The sequence below is a fragment of the Arctopsyche grandis genome, chromosome 7, assembly GCF_051622035.1.
Source record: "Arctopsyche grandis isolate Sample6627 chromosome 7, ASM5162203v2, whole genome shotgun sequence".
Classification (NCBI taxonomy): Eukaryota; Metazoa; Arthropoda; class Insecta; order Trichoptera; family Hydropsychidae; genus Arctopsyche; species Arctopsyche grandis.
In genome coordinates, this window is record NC_135361.1 from 31,992,826 (window position 1) to 32,014,204 (window position 21,379).

Below are 21,379 nucleotides of genomic sequence, written 5' to 3' on the forward strand. Positions count from 1 at the left end.
AAAAGTCTCGATGTCTCGTGAAATAGATGCATTTTATTTTAAATAACGTATTCAGAGCGTAAAGGCGATAACTCCACAAAACCTAATTAATTGTTCATGGCAATTGTATGATTGAAATAAACCAAACAGCTTGAATGTAGAAATGATATTTTTTTTATCACTGTCTTTCGAGTGTATCTAAGCTCCTCTTAAGTTTTATTCTCTATTGGTTTTTTGTCTGTTAACATTTCAGCAGATGGTTTTGGATAAGAATAGATGTGTGATTTGTAATCAATGTTAAAGCTTATATGAAAATGGGGAGTCATTTTGAAAAACTGCTTTGTCATTGAGTTATCACCTTGCTCTAAGAATGCAGTATAGTATGAGACAGTGAAATTCTAATTGAAGATTGTTAACTCCCATTATTATCGTATGATGCTATTTACTATTTTTAAAATAAATAGGTTTACTTTTAGAAGGGTGAAAAATTCTATTTGATATATAAATGAAACAATGAATTTTATTTCGTTTGCGTTTTTTGTATAAATTTTTTTGTTTTGAGAAAGATTTTTACATGGAAATTGTAATCCGGATGCAATCCTCTCATGGGGACTTTTTTGACTCGACACTAAACAGCGAGGTTCAGTCCAAATGTGCTTCGAATTGAGTCTGCCTGCCCCCCCCCCTCCCACCCCCCCGTCGGTGCGTGCGAATATATATGTGTAAAAAGTGCTTAAATCATTCCCTGCAATTATTATTGATAAATTAATAGTCTTGTTCTTTGATAGTAAGATATAACAAATTAGACTACATTCTAATATTGTATTTATTCCTGTAAAAAAATGTGCTTTTGGAAATATAAATAAAGTATGAAACTTGAGTATATTAAAAAAAAAAAAAATAGTATTTATTTCAACATTTAAGTGTATTTTTTATTCAAAATGTAACAAAGATAATGTGTTATGGTCCGAGGTACATAGATTTTCTCGACGGGTTGCGCACTGATATTGTACACTCCGTGTTGTCGGTTTTGATATTTTCCAACATTTGGACAAAATCTTCTTCTCTCTTTGCATTTGAAAGGTATTCTAAAAACTGGTCTAATACTATTTTAAAGTGATTAGTTCCATTTCTGATTGGACATACTGCTTCAAACCTACAAAATTCGTTGATGTTCTGCAATGGGTTTTCCAGTATGGAGTCTGTATTAAAATCTTCAAATTTATCCTGAAAAAATATGTGTAAATTACATTAATATAATTTTGAAGATAATCTAGCCGATTAGTGACAACATTTACACAAATTTACTTATGTACCGTGTTTCCCTGAAAACAAGACCTGGTCTTATATTCATTTTACACCCAGAAAACGCACAAGGGCTAATTTTCGGGGTAGCGTTTATATGTTATATACATATTTCAGGAGAAATTCTGAACAACAAAACAACGTCTTATGAACTCTTGTAAAAGGAAAGAATTTTAGAAATCCATTTAGAAACACATTTCGCCGTTCTGGTTGATTACGAATGTAACCACACGATCAGTCATACAACGCTTGTGTATGATTTTTTCACTAGGTTTTATCTTCGGGGCTTAAATTAAAACCAACCTCATGATAGGGCTTACATATTTTGGGGGAAGCACGGTATATAGAATGTTACTCACCTCCATTATGGTGACAAATAAGGTTTTCTTGTTTGCCATGAATCGACAACTAGCAGCGTGAGTGTACAGGTCGTTAATGGAGTATTTGCGAAACTCATATTTACCAGGAAACTTTCTTGCTATCGCAATAATACTAATCAAGTCATAAGATTCCTCTTCCGAGAAGTCTTCAGACGAGTATCTGTTCAAAATACATATGTTATTATTTGTTTTATAAATCACGGTAAGACATCAATATACTGACTTACTGTTTGGACAGGAAGTCGATGAATGTTTTGGAATCAAAGTGCACGTCGACTTCCATTCGGTTGTGCTTAACACTTTCGATGATATTATTCTTCCGCTCTTCACTCAAATTGAGTTCCGAGTCAATTAAAATGAGAGCTTTTCGTCGGCAATTGTCAAGGTTTATCATGATGATTCCAGGTATCTTTATTGATGATTCAGGATAGTGGTTACAATGGAAGTTGGGACAGCGACCGAAACTGAAGAACTTCTATCTACCATCTGAGTTTAAATTCGGCACTCATTTGTCATTCATGATAAGATAAAACTGATAAGATGTGATTCATTGATATTGGAAAAAGGTGTAATTGTAGTAATAATGACTCCTTTCTGTTGGTTTTACTTTCCTTTATTTGAAGAAATAGAAGAGGGACTGCCGGCTGATGTTTGGTGATTGGCACATCACCTTTTGAATATTTAACTGATACTGATATATTAATTGTGCACCGTCGGTAGCCCTCTATACATTTGTACTAAATATTAGGTGGGGAGCGACCATAACAACATGAAGATTGTCCATACTCCCCCCTATAAGGAAATTATAGATTAATTATTAGATTTATATAGTATCAATTGAACACTAAGATTGTCTTTTTAGTATATAAGTCAATTAATTTCCTTATAGGGGGGAGTATGGACAATCTTCATGTTGTTATGGTCGCTCCCCACCTAATATTTAGTACAAATGTATAAATAGAGGGCTACCGACGGTGCACGATAGATTAATTAATATATGAGTATCAGTTAAATATTCGATAGGTGATGTGCCAATCACCAAACACCAGCCGGCAGTCCCTCTTCTATTTCTTCAAATAAAGGAAAGTAAAAGCAACAGAAAGGAGTCATTATTACCACAATTACACATTTTTCCATGGTCCTTCGAAACGGATTGCATGATTTTATCTGCAAGAGCCAACATAAGTCAATGATCACTCCTTTCTGTCCGAATTATTGTCACATTTATTCCATTGTGTATACATATATCTGCTTCTGTGCGTTAGGGTTGCCAAAAATTTTACTGATGATACAGTTTTAAATACATTAAAAAAAAAATAATAATAATAATTTCCTCCATGAATGCTTTCGCGTGAACGATTGTTTCTCTTTTTTGTATTATCATTTAATTCTAATGATTATATAGACAAGTTACGATTGTTGTTCACGCTTTCGTGCGAATATTCAGCTGCTTCTGAATACTAACTTCCTCAATTCTGACTTCGTGAATACGAACGATCTTGAGCTTTGTTAGATTCACGAGTTGGGAATTTCATAGAAATCCAGTAACTTTAAATACTAATACCCTCAATTCTGACTTCGTGAATGTGAATGATCTTGAGCGGTATTAGGTATTTATTAAGTATTTCACGCTTTCGTGCGAATATGGAATTTTTTTAAATAGTTTTCTGTTGTTCAATTTGAATATTGAACAGTTCTCCTTTTGGGACAGATTTGTCACGTTGTTCTAAACATTGTACGTGAGTCGCGTAGATCGATTACATGTACATGTGTGTCATTTTAAACAGGTGACAATTATACATATGTATGTACATATAAGTACGAGACAAATAAATTAATTTAGGAATCCAATTAAAAAGTTTAAGTTAAATTAGTAAAACTCTAAATTTACTGAATAAATATAGGTTATAAATGAATAGTTACTTTAAATTTCGTAAATGAAATTTCACGACGATAAAATAGATATAGTATACTTTTACAACAATTTATACTTGCAACATTCTTGAAAATACATAACATTACAACAATAACCGAATAAAGCGAAACATCACATTTTCACACATCTATAATAATCAAGTTATTTTATTATTATTACTTTTTTTCTCAACATCATGGCTAGTTACGAAGTATTAAAAAAAAATAGATCCAAAGCATATGAAATTCTGTCAAAGGCTATAAAAGAATTAAAAGATTTTCCAAGTTTGGGTGTAATTGCTGAATTACCAAACAAAGACATGCCAGCTTATGATTCATTAAAAAAATTTTTAGAAAATCGTTGCTCAGTACAACAATCAATAGATGCAAATAATTCAAAACCAGCTTATCAAAATAATAATGATTTTTCTGAAGACAATAAAGTTGAATTTCCCGAGGCCAGTGAGGCAATTTCATCGTGTTTTTATGTAGACGATTTGCTCGCGGGGGGAGAAACAATAGAGTCTTACATTTCATTGAAAAACCAAATTCAAACCATACCCAGTAGAGCTGGAATGAATCTATGCAAATGGGTTTCAAATTGTGAAAAAAACAGTTCAACAATGACAACAAGAATATCAGAAGTAAACGATTTAAGACGAGTAGGAGGTAGAATAGGAAACGCTCTCATCTCCGAAGTACAGAAACATCCAATCTTAATAGATTCCAAACATATACTAACAACGTTAATTATTCGAGATTATCACTTGAAAAACTTACAGTTAGGAACACAATCATTATTGTATTTAATGAGATTAAAATACTGGCTTTTAAATGGAACAAACACCATTAAAGGAACATTACGTAAATGTATCACATGTTTTAAGAGTAAACCTATTATTATAGGTCAATTGATGGGTGACTTACCATCGTCTCGAATAATTCCAAAACCTTCTTTTCATCATTACGGGGTTGATTATGCCGGTCCATTTGCAATTAAGAATGGAACTTTGAGAAACTCCAAAATCACCAAATGTTATGTTTGCATTTTTATCTGTTTCGTAACAAAAGCAGTGCACATGGAAGTTGTTAGCGATTTAACTTCAGTTGCGTTTTTGAATTGTTTTAAACGATTTGTCGCGCGTCGCGGAAAGCCAGCTATCATGTGGTCGGACAACGGGACAAATTTTGTCGGAGCCAATCGAGAACCAGGACGAATATTGCAGAATTTATTTTCGGAAAATTCCTTTAATCAAATAATTAGTTATGCGTTTACGGAAGGCATTCAATGGAATTTTATTCCGCCTCGATCACCTCACATGGGAGGTATTTGGGAATCGGCCGTTAAACAATTGAAGTATCATCTAAAAAGAATAATAAATTCAGTAAATTTAACGTTCGAATCATTGGCAACTGTTATTGCACAGATAGAAGCATGTCTAAACTCCCGTCCTCTTACACCCATATCAAATGATCCTAAAGACCTTAATCCTTTGACTCCCGGTCATTTCTTAATTGGACGACCATTATTGGCCATTCCTCAATCAAGAGTAATGGAAACCACTAATATCAAACATCAATATCTTCAGATGACCAAGGCAACTTCTGAATTTTGGAATAGATGGTCACTGGATTACATTTCGTCATTACAAATAAGAAATAAATGGAAACAACAAAAAGACAACATAAAAATTGGAGATTTGGTTGTGATAAAAGAAGAGGGACTGCCAACAACTGCATGGGCTTTAGGCAGAGTCAGACAAATCTATCCAGGCGGAGACGGATTAATCAGAGTAGCAGAATTAACAACAAAAAACGGAATCACGAGAAGGGCCCTTTTTAAATTGGCTGTTCTTCCCATCGATGACAACAACTTATCATCATGTTCTGAAAAAGAATAATATTTTTATCTCAACACATCATTGCCCTTTTTAACAAAGGTCCACTTCCAGTGCTCAACATTTCTTGCTTTCGGAAAAAGACCAGTCAACAGCACATCTGTCTGGGAAGGTCATTGTTCCGGATGTCATCAATACTTCTGTTCTGGGGAAAGTCAATCTCCTGATTTAAACATCATCATCCGTTTTCTGGGAGTGACGGCAGATCATCTGTCTTCTGGGAGAGACATCTTCTGAATGTCGGCATCTCAACTGACTTCTAGGAGGAACAACTTCTGAATATCTGCATTTCATCAGCAGCTCATCTGCCTTCAGAGGAAGGCCATATCCAGAGCTTCTTTCATCTGCCTTCCGAGGAAGGCCATCTCCAAGATACATCCATTAGTGCAAAGGTTATTTAGTGATAAAAAAAAAAAATATATATATATATATATACATATATATAAAAAATAGTGTGAAAGTGCATTAAAATTGAAAATAATATTTAAAAACAAACAAACTTCAAAACAATAAACATGAACAAATAAATGTCAATATAAAAATAAACAAATAAACATCAAAAATATAAACAATAAACAAACTATTTCATATCTACAATGAGACTTTTCAAATAATTCATTTTATTTATATACAGTCCACTACATATAGTTTTTTATGATATTATGCATGTTAAAACAAATATTTAAATAATTGTTTAATTATTTTTTACTCATTTTATTTTTTACTAATTTTAAGATTGAGATTTGATTTTCATATACAGTCCACTATAGCTTTTTATCATTTTTATGCATGTTAAAGTAGATTTATATAGTATCAATTGAACACTAAGATTGTCTTTTTAGTATATAAGTCAATTAATTTCCTTATAGGGGGGAGTATGGACAATCTTCATGTTGTTATGGTCGCTCCTCACCTAATATTTAGTACAAATGTATAAATAGAGGGCTACCGACGGTGCACGATAGATTAATTAATATATGAGTATCAGTTAAATATTCAAAAGGTGATGTGCCAATCACCAAACACCAGCCGGCAGTCCCTCTTCTATTTCTTCAAATAAAGGAAAGTAAAACCAACAGAAAGGAGTCATTATTACTACAATTACACATTTTTCCAGATATTGAAAATAGACTGCATTGTGTCAGACCATGGGGTAGCATATACTGATTATTTTATTTTTTATTTTATACCCGGAAGGCCTTACAGGTAACCCCAATGCGCCTTCCTGGCCAGAAACATTGTACATTTGATCCAATATTATTAGTATCATACAAAGTAAATATACATATTAATTAATATCCACAGAGACATCTATGGTCAAATTTGTAAATTTGCAGCATTTTAAACAATTCAGCGAAATTCAGTTAATACATACCAATTAACATCCACAGAGACATTTTATAGTCAAATTTGTAAATTTTCAGCATTCACCGTGACCACTCTGTTCAAAGCATTGTATGTTAACTACTAGTCTATTCTGCTGGTCTATTCCATAATTGTGAATTGTAAATTTGGCAAAAAAAGTGCCTCGCGCACATCCTAAAGATTATCAGTTTGGCGAACCCTGTCCTAGGCCATTTGAAGTGTACTGCTTAGTCCTCGGCGATGGTTGGCTGTTCGTCAAATAACAATAGACCTTTTTTGTACCAAAACTATCGTCCCAACCAGGGATCGCAAATAAACCAGATTTTCCGATACCGGTATTGTTGAAAAATAAAAATAACGATACCGGTATTACAGGTACTCTCTAGACATCCAAACTTTCAAAGATGCTCAAGGAGAACTAACGTAATAGAATTCCACAAAACGCATCAAGGGGTATATTTGTATGTTATCCGAGGGGGCTAACCTTTTTTTTGTGCAATTCTATTGCGTAAATTATTTTTGAGCGCCTTTGAAAATTAGGACTTCTCGAAACTGCGCCACTATTCAGTGCAATTTAGTGCATTTTTTCCGGGAACTGACTTACATATACATACAATATCTCATCGGGGAGGACCAATGGGGAAATGAAAAATTTTCTCAAGATTTTTAGCTACAACAAAAAAAATCTGAATGAAATATCAACAATATACAAAAAATTTAAAAGGTCAAAATAAAATAATGGAATATTATTTAAACGAAAATTTCTTTTACTGGTTTAAAAACTTTCAACTCCGAGATAGCAACTCCTTATCAACTCCGAGATAGCACATAAAGCCTCATCACACCAATGGGATGCTAGTAAATGGCAAATATCAATACCATTTATCACATTTTGATAAAATTTGATACTAATTTGTTTCTATTTAAAATAAATAATGCTTCATTTTAATTGCTAATGTATTAACTTTATATGAAGCATGAACATTTTGAATTTTTTATCAGATCATCATCAAAAAGTAGTCTGTAACCAGACGCTGGATGGCAACCCAGGTCCAAACATGTCGCACTGTCCCCGAAATATAACAAACTTAATTTTAAAACATTGTATTTGTTCAGGTAAAAAACGTACTTTGGAGATATAAATAAATTATATGAACTCATTATTAAAGTCATTTATTTAACACATCAATAATAGGTTATATTCATAATGTCATGCGTAAATGAAAACTGATTTTACAAATAAAACCAAATCATTGAGTTACTGTCCAAGATACAAAGGTTTTTGCAAAGGATTGAATAGATCAATTCCGCACTCGGTATTGTCATTTTCGATTTTTTGCAAGCTTTGCACAAAATCTTCTTCGTTACTTGCGTTCAAAAGGTATTCTGTAAACTGATCTAAAACTATTTCAAAGTGGTTTGTTTCCTTTTTGACTGGACATACTGCTTCAAACACACAAATTGTTTTGACATCTTTCGTCAAAGTTTCTGCTACAGCATCTGTAGAATACATGTCGAAGCGGTCCTGAATAAATATAAATTACATTAATATGATTTACATATTATGTATTACATTATCATATGTGAAACCATCCATATAAATATACTTATGTACGTAGTATATGTATACTATGTATATATTTTTACCTCCATTATGATGGCTAGCAATATATTTTTGTCCGCAGTGAGTGGCGAATTTGTAACACTGGAGTATAAGTCATGTATCCCGTATTTACGAAATTCATATGGACCAGGATACTTTCTTGCTATCACGATAACACTGATCAAGTCGTAATTAGACGCACTCGGCAAAACCTCCTCAGATAAAACCCTATTCAAAATATATGTTAATACATAATATAATATATGGTTTGTCATCCACTTAATAATGGGTTTCCAACAATAAAAGTTTTGAAGACATGCAATTAGAATAAAGGATACAGGCTATATTTAATATATACTTTTCGATTGCATTTTTTTTTCTTCAGATAATGCTTGACAGGATTCTCATCGGGTCTAATTTATCCATTGTCATAAGGGTGCATAAAAATGACTATAATATAAATCGTTTTGTGGGGTTAATAAATGAACAGGTGAATATTAAAGAATCAAGAACATATTTCTATTTAAAGTAATTTTTTCTCCAAAATATACTATTTTCAATAATTCAATAGCGTGTTACTGGAAAGTGAAAGCTTCTGTATTAACCAATAGGAAATTTAAGACTTTTGGTATTGCATGGTAAGACTTTTTAATAAACTAGCTTACTGTTCGGTTAGGATGTCTTTGAATGTCTTGGCGTCTTTATATTCGTAGACTTCCATTCGATTATGTTTGATACTTTCAATGATTCTCGTTTTCCGTTCATCATTCAAATTGATATCTGAGTCGATTAAAACGAAAGCCTTTCCTCTGCAAGGTTTTGCCATGGTTATTCTAGTTTCTTGGCTGATAACGTGGAAAAGAGAGAAGGCAACCAACGCTATTAGTTGAGCCCTTCAGGAGATACTGAGCAAATTTGACTATTTTTAGATAAGATACAGTTGATATGATATTGTGGCGGCTCGCTTATACGACATGGTCGAGTTTGGTTGCCTTCCTGCGAGTGGGGACCAACCCGGCTGGGTTCGGAGAGCTACTACTCACTCTGTCTTCAGCTGTCATATAATAAACACGTGCATTAACATGCCAGTCGTCTCATTCGTTCATCCTCCATAATATGATTCATCGATTTTGGTTATACATTTTCTGTTAATATTGTTACGTACGCCGCGGATTGAGCGAATTGCACTTAGACCAACGGATATCTGTTATCGGATTAACTAAGTGCATGCACTTACTTCCAAGGATTATATCTGGACTCTAAGTGCATTTAGGCTAAACAATGACCGTTATTAGTTATTTCTCAGAATCGGTACGGGGAGACCCAATGTCGTGGAAATACATATCCGAATACGGGACTATACAACAGGTAAACAGATAGGCGATATCATGTCATTCTGGACTGAGCAGTGACAGTGCGTGTATCTCCTTAATCATCAATAAATGCTGTGAAACGACTGTTGGCCTTTTATTTGGATCCTCCACCCACCCCTACGCAACAATATCGATTGAACAAGAAATATTATATTTTACAATTATCTGCCATTTTATCCAATAATCTTAAGACTTAAATAATTAAAATGAATATTAACTACATAGCTATAAATACAATTTTTTTTATCTATTTTACCTACATATGTAATTAGTCCGTAAATATGTCTAAAAGGTACATCTACAATAAATAAACTAAAATTAACGTTCCAGGAAATGTTTCAAGAAATTAATAAATGGGTTATTTTAATGATAGATCATCAAATACATAGAAGATAATTATTTAACATAAAATAGAGCGTGTTTTCTCACAAAAAAATGCCTCCAACACAAATTTGAGAATTAAATAATTTATACTACATATATTATATGTATGTACATACATAATCTTGCTTGTGGAGTTATTTTTGGTATATCATATATATAAATCATATATATAAAGACGGTAATCTGTGTGTGTCCTAACTCTCGCCGAACATAATGAATGAATCGATAAATTCATTTTTCGACGAGACGACTTTGTCGCGATTCGAACCGATCACCCCAAATAGCCTGAATATAGGTCTAAATTGAGCTAATGGTCACGAACATCACGCCAAATCCAATTCTTCGAGAAAAAAATTGATATCATTCACCGCGGGTGCCGGGAATCGAACCTCGGACCCTCCGATCCAAACGCGATGTGCTCACGATCCCTTGGCGCACGCCATATCCTCGCCCAGAATACGTGTTGTAAATACACATCATATGTATATGCACGTAATTTGTTATGTGTAATAATAATATTCAACGTTACGAGGTCAATGACCGGGTGTGTATAATCGGAAAATTTTACATTTTGTTATCGTTAACTTTAAGTATTGAAAATTATTACAAATAAAGAATTGAAGACTATCTATGAGAGTCTACGAAAATAACGGTTCCGGTTCCGGATTTTTTTTTAGGTTTATACGAGTATATAATAATTTTATACCCATGCGATGATGTTTCATCGGGCTTATAGAACAGGTGGTCGAGTGAAAGGTTTCGACCGTTTCCCGGCCTATGGAAATTCAGTTGAGTTTGAAAGAGGATCGTTTATTTTTGTTCAATTGGTACAATGGTTATTGTATGTACGAAGAGGTTTCTTCGGAGATGTGATCTAGTTGAACTCTAGAGGCTCACTCTGCCGGTGGAGGTTGCTGCGTTGCTTTATATATGGAAGTTCTAAGCGTGGCGTGTGCAAAAGATCTCTTTGTTCTCCAGGGCACGTGTTCTCAGGGCGAGAGTTTTATAGCTTTGGGGTCAAAGCCAGGACGATGTCCGTAAGAGAATGGGGTCATACGTTTCCTTTGTTTTCAAGACACGTGTATACGAAGCACGTGTCGAACTATTTTCGAGGCGCGTGTTTTATAGGTTCAAGCGCCACACATGAATGCTTTTTCTTTGTTTCCACGAACACGTGGAAATGATTGCCACGAGTAAACGATTTTCAGGATATGTGTCGCAGTGGCCTGGTGAGATCATTGTTTGTTGTACTATGTGCCTACAGGCTATTCACAAGTTATATATATAAAGACGCTAATCTGTGTGTGAGTGTGTGTGTGTGTGTTTAATTGTTTTTTAAACATTAATTGAAAATTTTCATTCTCGCCATATAAAAATATGTAATTATAATAATTTTATTTAGCGAGGTTTTGAACTATTTTATTTTGTTTTCATATCAAATAATTACGTATATTTTTTAATTAAATTAAAATTACTTATATTTTGACGATATTCAGGTATTTCGGGTCAGGTATATTACACATATTTAAATTAGCTTGATAGCTAAAATATATATAAATAAAATAAAAACAATTCTAAGGCGTCAAGGGAACCCACTCGGCTATCGTCTCGCCCAGAAAATGCGTGGTAAATGCACATCATATATGTATGTAATTTGTTATGTGTAATAATAATATTCAACGTTACGAGGTCAATGAACGTTTGTTTATAATCGGAAAATATTACATTTTGTAAACATATTATAATAGCTAAACTTTTGTATGCATTAAATAAAAAATTGGAATACAGCTGTTTTACAGTTGTCTTCGACCTTACACATTAAATATTTAGTTTACTTTTAAAATAACTATTCATATTGTAACTTTATTTTAAATCATGTATCTATCCGAAAGCACCCGTTGAAATTTCAACTGGCATAAAACTAGTATAAAATAATCGGTACTTACTGTGCACATTTTAATTCTGCAATACCAAATTTAAAAATAAACGACAGCAAAACTTTAGTAATGTATCATAATAAATTTTGAATGCTGAATCGCCTGATTTGTAATAATTAGTATGATATATACTAATTCAGACCCACTGATCCCAAATGTAATATTGAAATATTTCTATTTGATGCCATTTATCATTTTTAGTTCTTTGTGATTTCTAACTCAAATTCATCTAATCTTACATATAAGAAAATACATATAATAATGATAATGAAATAATTATTATTGTTCATTTAAAGTCGTTTTTTCAGGGCGTTTATTTATATTTGCAAAATATTCTTCTCATTATTCTATAATAATTATTGAATAAATAATAATCTTGTTTGTTTTCTGTACTAAAATATAGTTTCGAAAATATAATAGTAGTTCAGGATATTAAGAAAAGTGATTTATTAAAAAAATACATATTTCAGATAATAGCATTCGTCGTTTTACATACATATAATACGTATATAGTATGTACATGGATGAAAACAGCTTTAGAATAGTACAATTAAACTATATTTTAAATAAAAAAACAATGTGTCATGGTCCAAGATACAAAGGTTCCTTCATTGGATTAAACACTTTTATTTCGCATTCGGTATTTTCATTCTTGATTTGATTCCAACTTTGGATAATATTTATAAGGTTACTCGTATTCGATAGGTGGTGTATAAACTGGTCTAAAACGCGTTCAAAGTGGTTTACTTCATCTCTAATTGGACATTTTGCTTCAAATTTGTAAAACTTATTAGACATCTTAAGAGCAGATCCTTCCATAGTAGCGTCTGTGCAATACATTTCGAAGCGATCCTGAAAAAAAATTAATTTTAAATAAAGCAATATGCATGTACGTATGTATAGGTATACTAATTCTATAAAACTATCCAAATATCTCATACCATTTTTTTTAATGAAATAGAAATTTATAAAAAGATATTTGAAAACATTTGAATGTAATAATTTACATAGTTCCATAATGGTTTTTTGGTATAAAAATTTGGTTAAAAGTATTTGGATAGTTAATTTCTTCAATATCGTGTTAAAAGAGGACGCATGGTTGTCAAATTTATAAAATAAGATTCGTGACACCATTTTTACAAAAACACTATTAAATATTAAAATTATTTACCTCCATTATGATAGCAAACCACATTTTTTTCCCTTTAGAAACCTTTGACTTTACAATAATTCCAAATAAGTCAGTTTTTGAATATTTGCGAAACTCATATGGACCAGGATATTTTCTTGCTATCACAATAACACTAATCATGTCATAGGAAGCCTCATTCGTCATAAATTTTTCAGATGAAAACCTGTTCAAAATGTTATTATTGGGTTAGTGTATTGTACATAGTAAGATTTTTAATTATCGGACTTACTGTGTTTCTAAGAATTTGTGGAATGTTTTGGAGTCATTGTGTTCGCAGACGTCAAGCCGATTGTATTTGATACTTTCGATGATCTTAGTCTTCCGTTCATTAGAAATATCGATTTCTGAGTCAATTAAAACGAAAGCCTTTCCTCTCCAGCCAGAACTTACCATAATGATTCAGATGTATTTGCTGATAATGTGGTGCAAAGAAAATGATTCAAATTGAACCCTTTTCCGTTTTTCGGTTATCTGTTATTTACGATAAGATATGATATCGGTGATAATGACTAGAGGTAGGATAGTCCCAGTGCTATCCATTGTTCGGCAAACCTTTAACAATGCATTTACAACCTTTGAACAATACACGGCCCCCTCAGGCTCCGGTGACTAATAATGACTAGTCACCGGAGCCTGAGGGGATGCACTGAATTCGAGTATGATAATGATTTTTGTTGATTCGGTCCCCTTTACGAGATATGAGCGATTAAAAAAATGCGCAATGCGTAGGATTTCTCGCGGGGGCCGCGAAAATATTCAATAGAAAGTACAAATATTCATTTATGATTATTTTTCCACATTACATATTTAGGGAATGTATATTCATATTTAAGGAAATATTTCCCAAACATGAATGAGGATGAAAGGAACAATTGGATAAAAACACCATTTGCCAAGTCCTTAAAATATGATCATATTACGTGGACAGCCCAATAATAGTTGATTGATATCAGTAATAGTTGATTAATAATTTTGTGCTGAATATAAATATGTGTATTATAATTGTAATAAATATGTGTATTATAATTGTAAAAAAAAGGTTTTTAGGGCCGGGAATTAATTCTTTCAGTAATAATAATATCTATATATATATATATATATATATATATATATATATATATATATATATATATATATATATATATATATATATATATATATATATATATATATATATATATATATATATATATATATATATACAGTGAGCGACAAAAATAGGTACGCAGTAGCAAAATTTCATTTTATTCGTATATATCGCAATATTTTTGATTTAAAAGTTTCTGAAATCATGACTAGGATCATTAAGATAATAAAACAAGACAAATTATTAATTTATATTGATGTATTTATTGAGATATTGGAATTATTTACGAAATGGACAAAGTTGGGAAAAAAGTATTGGCAGTTCTTCGGGCGTTTTTAATTTAATTTAAAGCGGTTTTCACGGTATAATTTTTTTAAATGTTTCCTATTAATAATATATACATAAAACAATAATATATAAAAGAAATAAAGCTTAATATTTAGTAATTCCCCCTTTGTTTTTGATTACTGCCTCAATTCTTCTGGGCATAGAATAAAACAATTTTTTGTATAACATTTGGGAAATATCCTTTTCCCATGCCTCCGTTATTATGTTTTCCATCTCCTGAAGCGTTTTTGGATTGCGGGCTCTTACTTTCCTCTTCAAAATCGCCCATAAATTTTCGATAATGTTCAGGTCTGGACTGTTCCCGGGCTAGGTAAGGGATTTAATTCCCAAACTTTCTTTATAATTGGTTATCTAAAACAAGTCGATGATATTTACCACATAAAAAAACAAATTAAAGATAGAAAAACGGGTTGATAACTTACAGAACGAGCTCGATGACAAGGTGCAAAGTCGTCCTGAAATATTGGTTCAGCGACGAATTCTGTGAGTGCTTCGATGGTGGGTAAAACACGTTCCCGTATCGTGTTTTCGTATTGGATGGCATTCATGGACGAACTCTAGCGCCCCCATTTCATATCCTGTAATGCACCCCCATATCATGACATACGGGGAATGCTTCGCGGTCGCGAAACACAACTTGCGTGAAAACATTCTCCACTTCTACGGCGAACTGTGGTCTTCCCATCTGATCCAGTAAGATTCCAATTAGATTCATCTGAGAACACCACCCTGTACCAGTCCTCTGATATCCAATTCTTCTTGTCCTTGGCCCATTTCAACTGCTTTTTCTTCATTGAAACCGCCAGAAGTGGCTTTTTCGCGAATTTGATCGCTCTAAACCCTAATTTATTCAGCTTCCTTTGGATCATACGGGTATGTACTGCTGTGGATGTTGAAGTGTAAACCTCATCCCTGATTTTAGAAGCAGTAATAAATTGATCTTGAAGAGCAGCACATTTTATGACACGATTTTCACGTTCCATCAATTTTGACTTCCTTCCAGATCCTGGAGCCCTTGTTAATAATCCTGTATCACTGTATTTTTTGATGAATTTTCTCACAGAACCTTCACTGAACCCCACCCGACGAGCAATCTCTTGATACGCGATTTGCTCTTTCGTAAGAGCCAAAATTACCGCTTTTTCATCGGTCGACATTTGGCGTGCGGACGACATTTTTCTGATGCGATGTTATTGCAACCAAAGTTAACGCGAAACTAAATAGGGAATTGACCGTTAGCTTTGTAAATCTTTGTACCAACGGTACATAGAGTTGTGTAAAAAAAAAAAAGGTTCGGGTCTCATTGTTTACGGCAGGTAGAGAGGTTTGTTTCGCGCTGTTTGTCCGAAATCTATGTGTATGTATGTATGTATATATATATATATATATATATACATACATACATACATATATATATATATATATATATGTATGTATGTATGTATATATATATATATATATATATATATATATATATATATATATATATATATATATATATAAACATACATACATACACATATTGGACAATCTTCATATTGTTATGGTCGCTCCCCACCTGATATATTATAAATGTATAAACAGAGGGCTACCGACGGTGCACGGCATTCATTTAATAACCAGTATCAGTAAAACATTCAATAGGTGATGTGCCAATCACCATACACCAGCCGGCAGTCCCTCTTCTATTTCTTGTAATAAAGGAAAGTAAAACCGCCAAGAAAGGAGTCATTATTACTCAATTACGTAATTTTCCATGGTCCTTCGAGCCGGATTGCATGATTTTATCTGCAAGAGCCAACATAAGTCAATGATCACTCCTTTCTGTCCGAATTATTGTCACATTTATTCCATTGTGTATACATATTTCTGCTTCTGTGCGTTAGGGTTGCCAAAAATTTTACTGATGATACAGTTTTAAATACATAAAATAATAACTTCCTCAATTCTGACTTCGTGAATACGAACGATCTTGAGCTTTGTTAGATTCACAAGTTGGGAATTTCATAGAAATCCAGTAATTTTAAATACTAATGCCCTCAATTCTGACTTCATGAATGTGAATGATCTTGAGCGGTATTAGGTGTTTATTAAGTATTTCACGCTTTCGTGCGAATATTCAGCTGCTTCTGAATACTAACTTCCTCAATTCTGACTTCGTGAATACGAACGATCTTGAGCTTTGTTAGATTCACGAGTTGGTAATTTCATAGAAATCCAGTAACTTTAAATACTAATGCCCTCAATTCTGACTTCATGAAGGTGAATGATCTTGAGCGGTATTAGGTATTTGTTAAGTATTTCACGCTTTCGTTCGAATATGGAATTTTTTTAAATAGTTTTCTGTTGTTCAATTTGAATATTGAACAGTTCTCCTTTTGGGACAGATTTGTCACATTGTTCTAAATATTGTACGTGAGTCGCGTAGATCGATTACATGTACATGTTTGTCATTTTAAACAGGTGACAATTATACATATGTATGTACATATAAGTACGAGATAAATAAATTAATTTAGGAATCCAATTATAAATTTTAAGTTAAATTAGTAAAACTGTAAATTTACTAAATAAATATAGATTATAAATGAACAGTTACTTTAATTTTCGTAAATGAAATTTCACGACGATAAAATAGATATAGTATACTTTTACAACAATTTATACTTGCAACATTCTAGAAAATACACAACATTACAACAATAACCGAATAAATCGAAACATCACATTTTCACACATCTATAATAATCAAGTTATTTTATTATTATTACTTTTTTTCTCAACATCATGGCTAGTTACGAAGTATTAAAAAAAAATAGATCCAAAGCATATGAAATTCTGTCAAAGGCTATAAAAGAATTAAAAGATTGTCCAAGTTTGGGTGTAATTCAGCGTAAGGTATCACTGGTAGAAACTTATAAAGGAAAATTCGAAGAGGCACAGTTGGGTATAAATTTGGGTGATTTTGAAAATGAACAAGATAGAGATATGCATGAAAACAGATATTTTAAGGCTTATGATGAATTCACGGATATGGCTAATCATATGATTGATGATAGATCAAGACAAATCGTAAAACAAAAAAAAATTTTTTTTTCGGAAACAAACGTAACTAATTTATGTCCCCTAAATGTACCTAATTTCACTGGCACCCAAGAATCCTGGGGTGAATTCAGAGACATGTTCATTTCACTTATTCATAATAATTCTGATCTAAATAATATATCAAAACTTGCTTATCTTAAAAAATCACTACAAGGCTCAGCTATGCAAGTCATTCAAGGACTAGAAAATACGGAAGAAAATTACACCATCGCGTGGGAACTGTTAGTAGAGCGATATAATCATTCTAGGATGATAATTAAAACAAAAATAAATTCAATGTTTAACTTAAGGGCAATTCAAAGGGAAAATTACACAGATTTACGTCATTTAATTGACGAAATAACGATAAATATACGAACATTACAAACAATGGGACAACCAATAAAGCACTGGGATAGCATATTAATATGCATAGTATTATCTAAGTTACCCTTACGAATGCAAATCGAATGGGAGAATACCTTACCAAACAAAGACATGCCAGCTTATGATTCATTAAAAAATTTTTTAGAAAATCGTTGCTCAGTACTACAATCAATAGATGCAAGTAATTCAAAACCAGTTTATCAAAATAATAATGATTTCTCTGTAAGAACATATAATAGACAAACTAGAAATTTTGAAAGTATTAAAAAAAAACGTTGTCACTTTTGCGATCGAGAACATTTTACAGCTAGCTGTCCAATTTTAACAAAACAAACGCCACTAGAGAGACGACGATCTGCTACAGAAAAGAAATTATGTTTTAGATGTCTTAATAGTGGTCACATGTGGGAAAACTGTCATTCAAAATTCACTTGTAAAGATTGCAATAGGGCTCATCATACACTATTACATATCCCACAAACATCTATTGTTGAAGAAACAAACTTCTCTCCTCAAACATATACAAACATAGGTACATTTCACAACGCCTTACTAGCTACCGCCTCAGTTCTTTTAAAGGATCATGACGGAAAATTTCATAAGTGTAGAGCTCTACTAGATCCAGGATCTCAAACTAATTATATTACAGCCAAATTAGCTAGGAATTTGAAAATAAAACAGAATCATGTCCACATACCAATAACTATGCTGCAAGGTGTGACAACAAACACAACAAATTCAATAAATACAATAATTAATTCAGAAGTCTCTAATTTTTCATCGGATATCACATTCTTAATTTTAAATTCAATTACCGGAATGTTGCCAAACGAAAATATAAATAAATCGATTTTAAATATTCCTAAAAATATCAACATGTCCGATAAATATTGGCATAAACCAGGTCAAATTGACGTTTTGCTCGGAGCACACATATTTTGGAAAACATTAAAGACAGAGAAAGTAGATTTAGGGCAGAATCAGCCCACCATGTTCGAAACAGAATTTGGGTGGATTATTTCCGGAAGGATTCCAACATTAAAATCATCATCAATTACACGTAACTTATCAATAGCGAAATTAAACAATCAAGTAAAGCAATTATGGGAAATTGAAGAAGTACCAGAAATACTTCCGAGATCGTCAGAGGAAACCAAATCTGAACAACATTTCAAAGATAATGTTTCGAGACTACCATCAGGGAGATTCTCAGTTAAATTACCATTTAAAAGCTCACCAAATGATTTAGGTAATTCTTTATGTGTGGCGGAGAAAAGATTACTGGCTTTTACTGGAACAAATACCATTAAAAAATACTGGCTTTTAAATGGAACAAACACCATTAAAGGAACATTACGTAAATGTATCACATGTTTTAAGAGTAAACCTATTATTATAGGTCAATTGATGGGTGACTTACCATCGTCTCGAATAATTCCAAAACCTCCTTTTCATCATTACGGGGTTGATTATGCCGGTCCATTTGCAATTAAGAATGGAACTTTGAGAAACTCCAAAATCACCAAATGTTATGTTTGCATTTTTATCTGTTTCGTAACAAAAGCAGTACACATGGAAGTTGTTAGCGATTTAACTACAGTTGCGTTTTTGAATTGTTTTAAACGATTTGTCGCGCGTCGCGGAAAGCCAGCTATCATGTGGTCGGACAACGGGACAAATTTTGTCGGAGCCAAGCGAGAACTAGGACGAATATTGCAGAATTTATTTTCAGAAAATTCCTTTAATCAAATAATTAGTTATGCGTTTACGGAAGGCATTCAATGGAATTTTATTCCGCCTCGATCACCTCACATGAGAGGTATTTGGGAATCGGCCGTTAAACAATTGAAGTATCATCTAAAAAGAATAATAAATTCAGTAAATTTAACGTTCGAATCATTGGCAACTGTAATTGCACAGATAGAAGCATGTCTAAACTCCCGTCCTCTTACACCCATATCAAATGATCCTAAAGACCTTAATCCTTTGACTCCCGGTCATTTCTTAATTGGACGACCATTATTGGCCATTCCTCAATCAAGAGTAATAGAAACCACTAATATCAAACATCAATATCTTCAGATGACCAAGGCAACTTCTGAATTTTGGAATAGATGGTCACTGGATTACATTTCGGCATTACAAATAAGAAATAAATGGAAACAACAAAAAATTGGAGATTTAGTTGTGATAAAAGAAGAGGGACTGCTAACAACTGCATGGGCTTTAGGCAGAGTCAGACAAATCTATCCAGGCGGAGACAGATTAATCAGAGTAGCAGAATTAACAACAAAAAACGGAATCACGAGAAGGGCCATTTCCAAATTGGCTGTTCTTCCCATCGATGACAACAACTTATCATCATGTTCTGAAAAAGAATAATATTTTTATCTCAACACATCATTGCCCTTTTTAACAAAGGTCAACTTCCGGTGCTCAACAGTTCTTGCTTTCGGAAAGACCAGTCAACAGCACATCTGTCTGGGAAGGTCATTGTTCCGGATGTCATCAATACTTCTGTTCTGGGGAAAGTCAATCTCCTGATTTAAACATCATCATCCGTTTTCTGGGAGTGACGGCAGATCATCTGTCTTCTGGGAGAGACATCTTCTGAATGTCGGCATCTCAACTGACTTCTAGGAGGAACAACTTCTGAATATCTGCATTTCATCTATCTTCTGGGAGACACATCTTCTGGACGTCAGCATCTCAACTTTCTACTGGGAGAGACATCTCCTGTATGTTAGCATATCATCAGCAGCTCATCTGCCTTCAGAGGAAGGCCATATCCAGAGCTTCTTTCATCTGCCTTCCGAGGAAGGCCATCTCCAAGATACATCCATTAGTGCAAAGGTTATTTAGTGATAAAAAAAAAAATAATATATGCATGTATATATATGTATGTATATATATATATATATATACATGTATGTAAAAATAATAGTGTGAAAGTGCATTAAAATTGAAAATAATATTTAAAAACAAACAAACTTCAAAATAATAAACATAAACAAATAAATGTCAAAATAAAAATAAACAAATAAACATCAAAAATATAAACAATAAACAAACTATTTCATTTCTACAATGAGACTTTTCAAATAATTCATTTCAGTTATATACAGTCCACTACATATAGTTTT

At 32.7% G+C, this 21,379-nt stretch overlaps 6 protein-coding genes across 6 annotated transcripts; 3 read left to right on the forward strand and 3 right to left on the reverse strand.

Annotated features, from left to right (window-relative positions):
- Window positions 1-763: 763 nt before the first annotated feature.
- LOC143914833 (uncharacterized) lies at window positions 764-2,552 on the reverse strand. Its single transcript, XM_077435201.1, has 3 exons — window positions 1,892-2,552; window positions 1,644-1,824; window positions 764-1,206 (listed from the first exon to the last, which is right to left on the reverse strand). Exons 1-3 carry the CDS (start codon window positions 2,056-2,058, stop codon window positions 940-942), a joined length of 615 nt encoding a protein of 204 aa, XP_077291327.1. The 5' UTR covers window positions 2,059-2,552; the 3' UTR covers window positions 764-939.
- LOC143914149 (uncharacterized) lies at window positions 2,264-20,618 on the forward strand. The gene is made up of 2 exons (XM_077434239.1): window positions 2,264-2,533; window positions 18,805-20,618. Exon 2 carries the CDS (start codon window positions 18,942-18,944, stop codon window positions 20,616-20,618), a length of 1,677 nt encoding a protein of 558 aa, XP_077290365.1. The 5' UTR covers window positions 2,264-2,533; window positions 18,805-18,941.
- LOC143914146 (uncharacterized) lies at window positions 3,776-5,479 on the forward strand. The gene has a single exon (XM_077434237.1). The coding sequence runs from the start codon at window positions 3,776-3,778 to the stop codon at window positions 5,477-5,479; it is 1,704 nt and encodes a 567-aa protein (XP_077290363.1).
- Window positions 7,938-9,500, reverse strand: LOC143914834 (uncharacterized). The gene is made up of 3 exons (XM_077435202.1): window positions 9,110-9,500; window positions 8,489-8,672; window positions 7,938-8,366 (listed from the first exon to the last, which is right to left on the reverse strand). The coding sequence occupies exons 1-3, from the start codon at window positions 9,268-9,270 to the stop codon at window positions 8,100-8,102; spliced, it is 612 nt and encodes a 203-aa protein (XP_077291328.1). The 5' UTR covers window positions 9,271-9,500; the 3' UTR covers window positions 7,938-8,099.
- Window positions 11,887-14,053, reverse strand: LOC143914832 (uncharacterized). Its single transcript, XM_077435200.1, has 3 exons — window positions 13,560-14,053; window positions 13,310-13,493; window positions 11,887-12,990 (listed from the first exon to the last, which is right to left on the reverse strand). Exons 1-3 carry the CDS (start codon window positions 13,721-13,723, stop codon window positions 12,721-12,723), a joined length of 618 nt encoding a protein of 205 aa, XP_077291326.1. The 5' UTR covers window positions 13,724-14,053; the 3' UTR covers window positions 11,887-12,720.
- On the forward strand, window positions 17,553-18,855 carry LOC143914147 (uncharacterized). Its single transcript, XM_077434238.1, has 2 exons — window positions 17,553-18,768; window positions 18,845-18,855. The coding sequence occupies exons 1-2, from the start codon at window positions 17,553-17,555 to the stop codon at window positions 18,853-18,855; spliced, it is 1,227 nt and encodes a 408-aa protein (XP_077290364.1).
- Window positions 20,619-21,379: the final 761 nt, after the last annotated feature.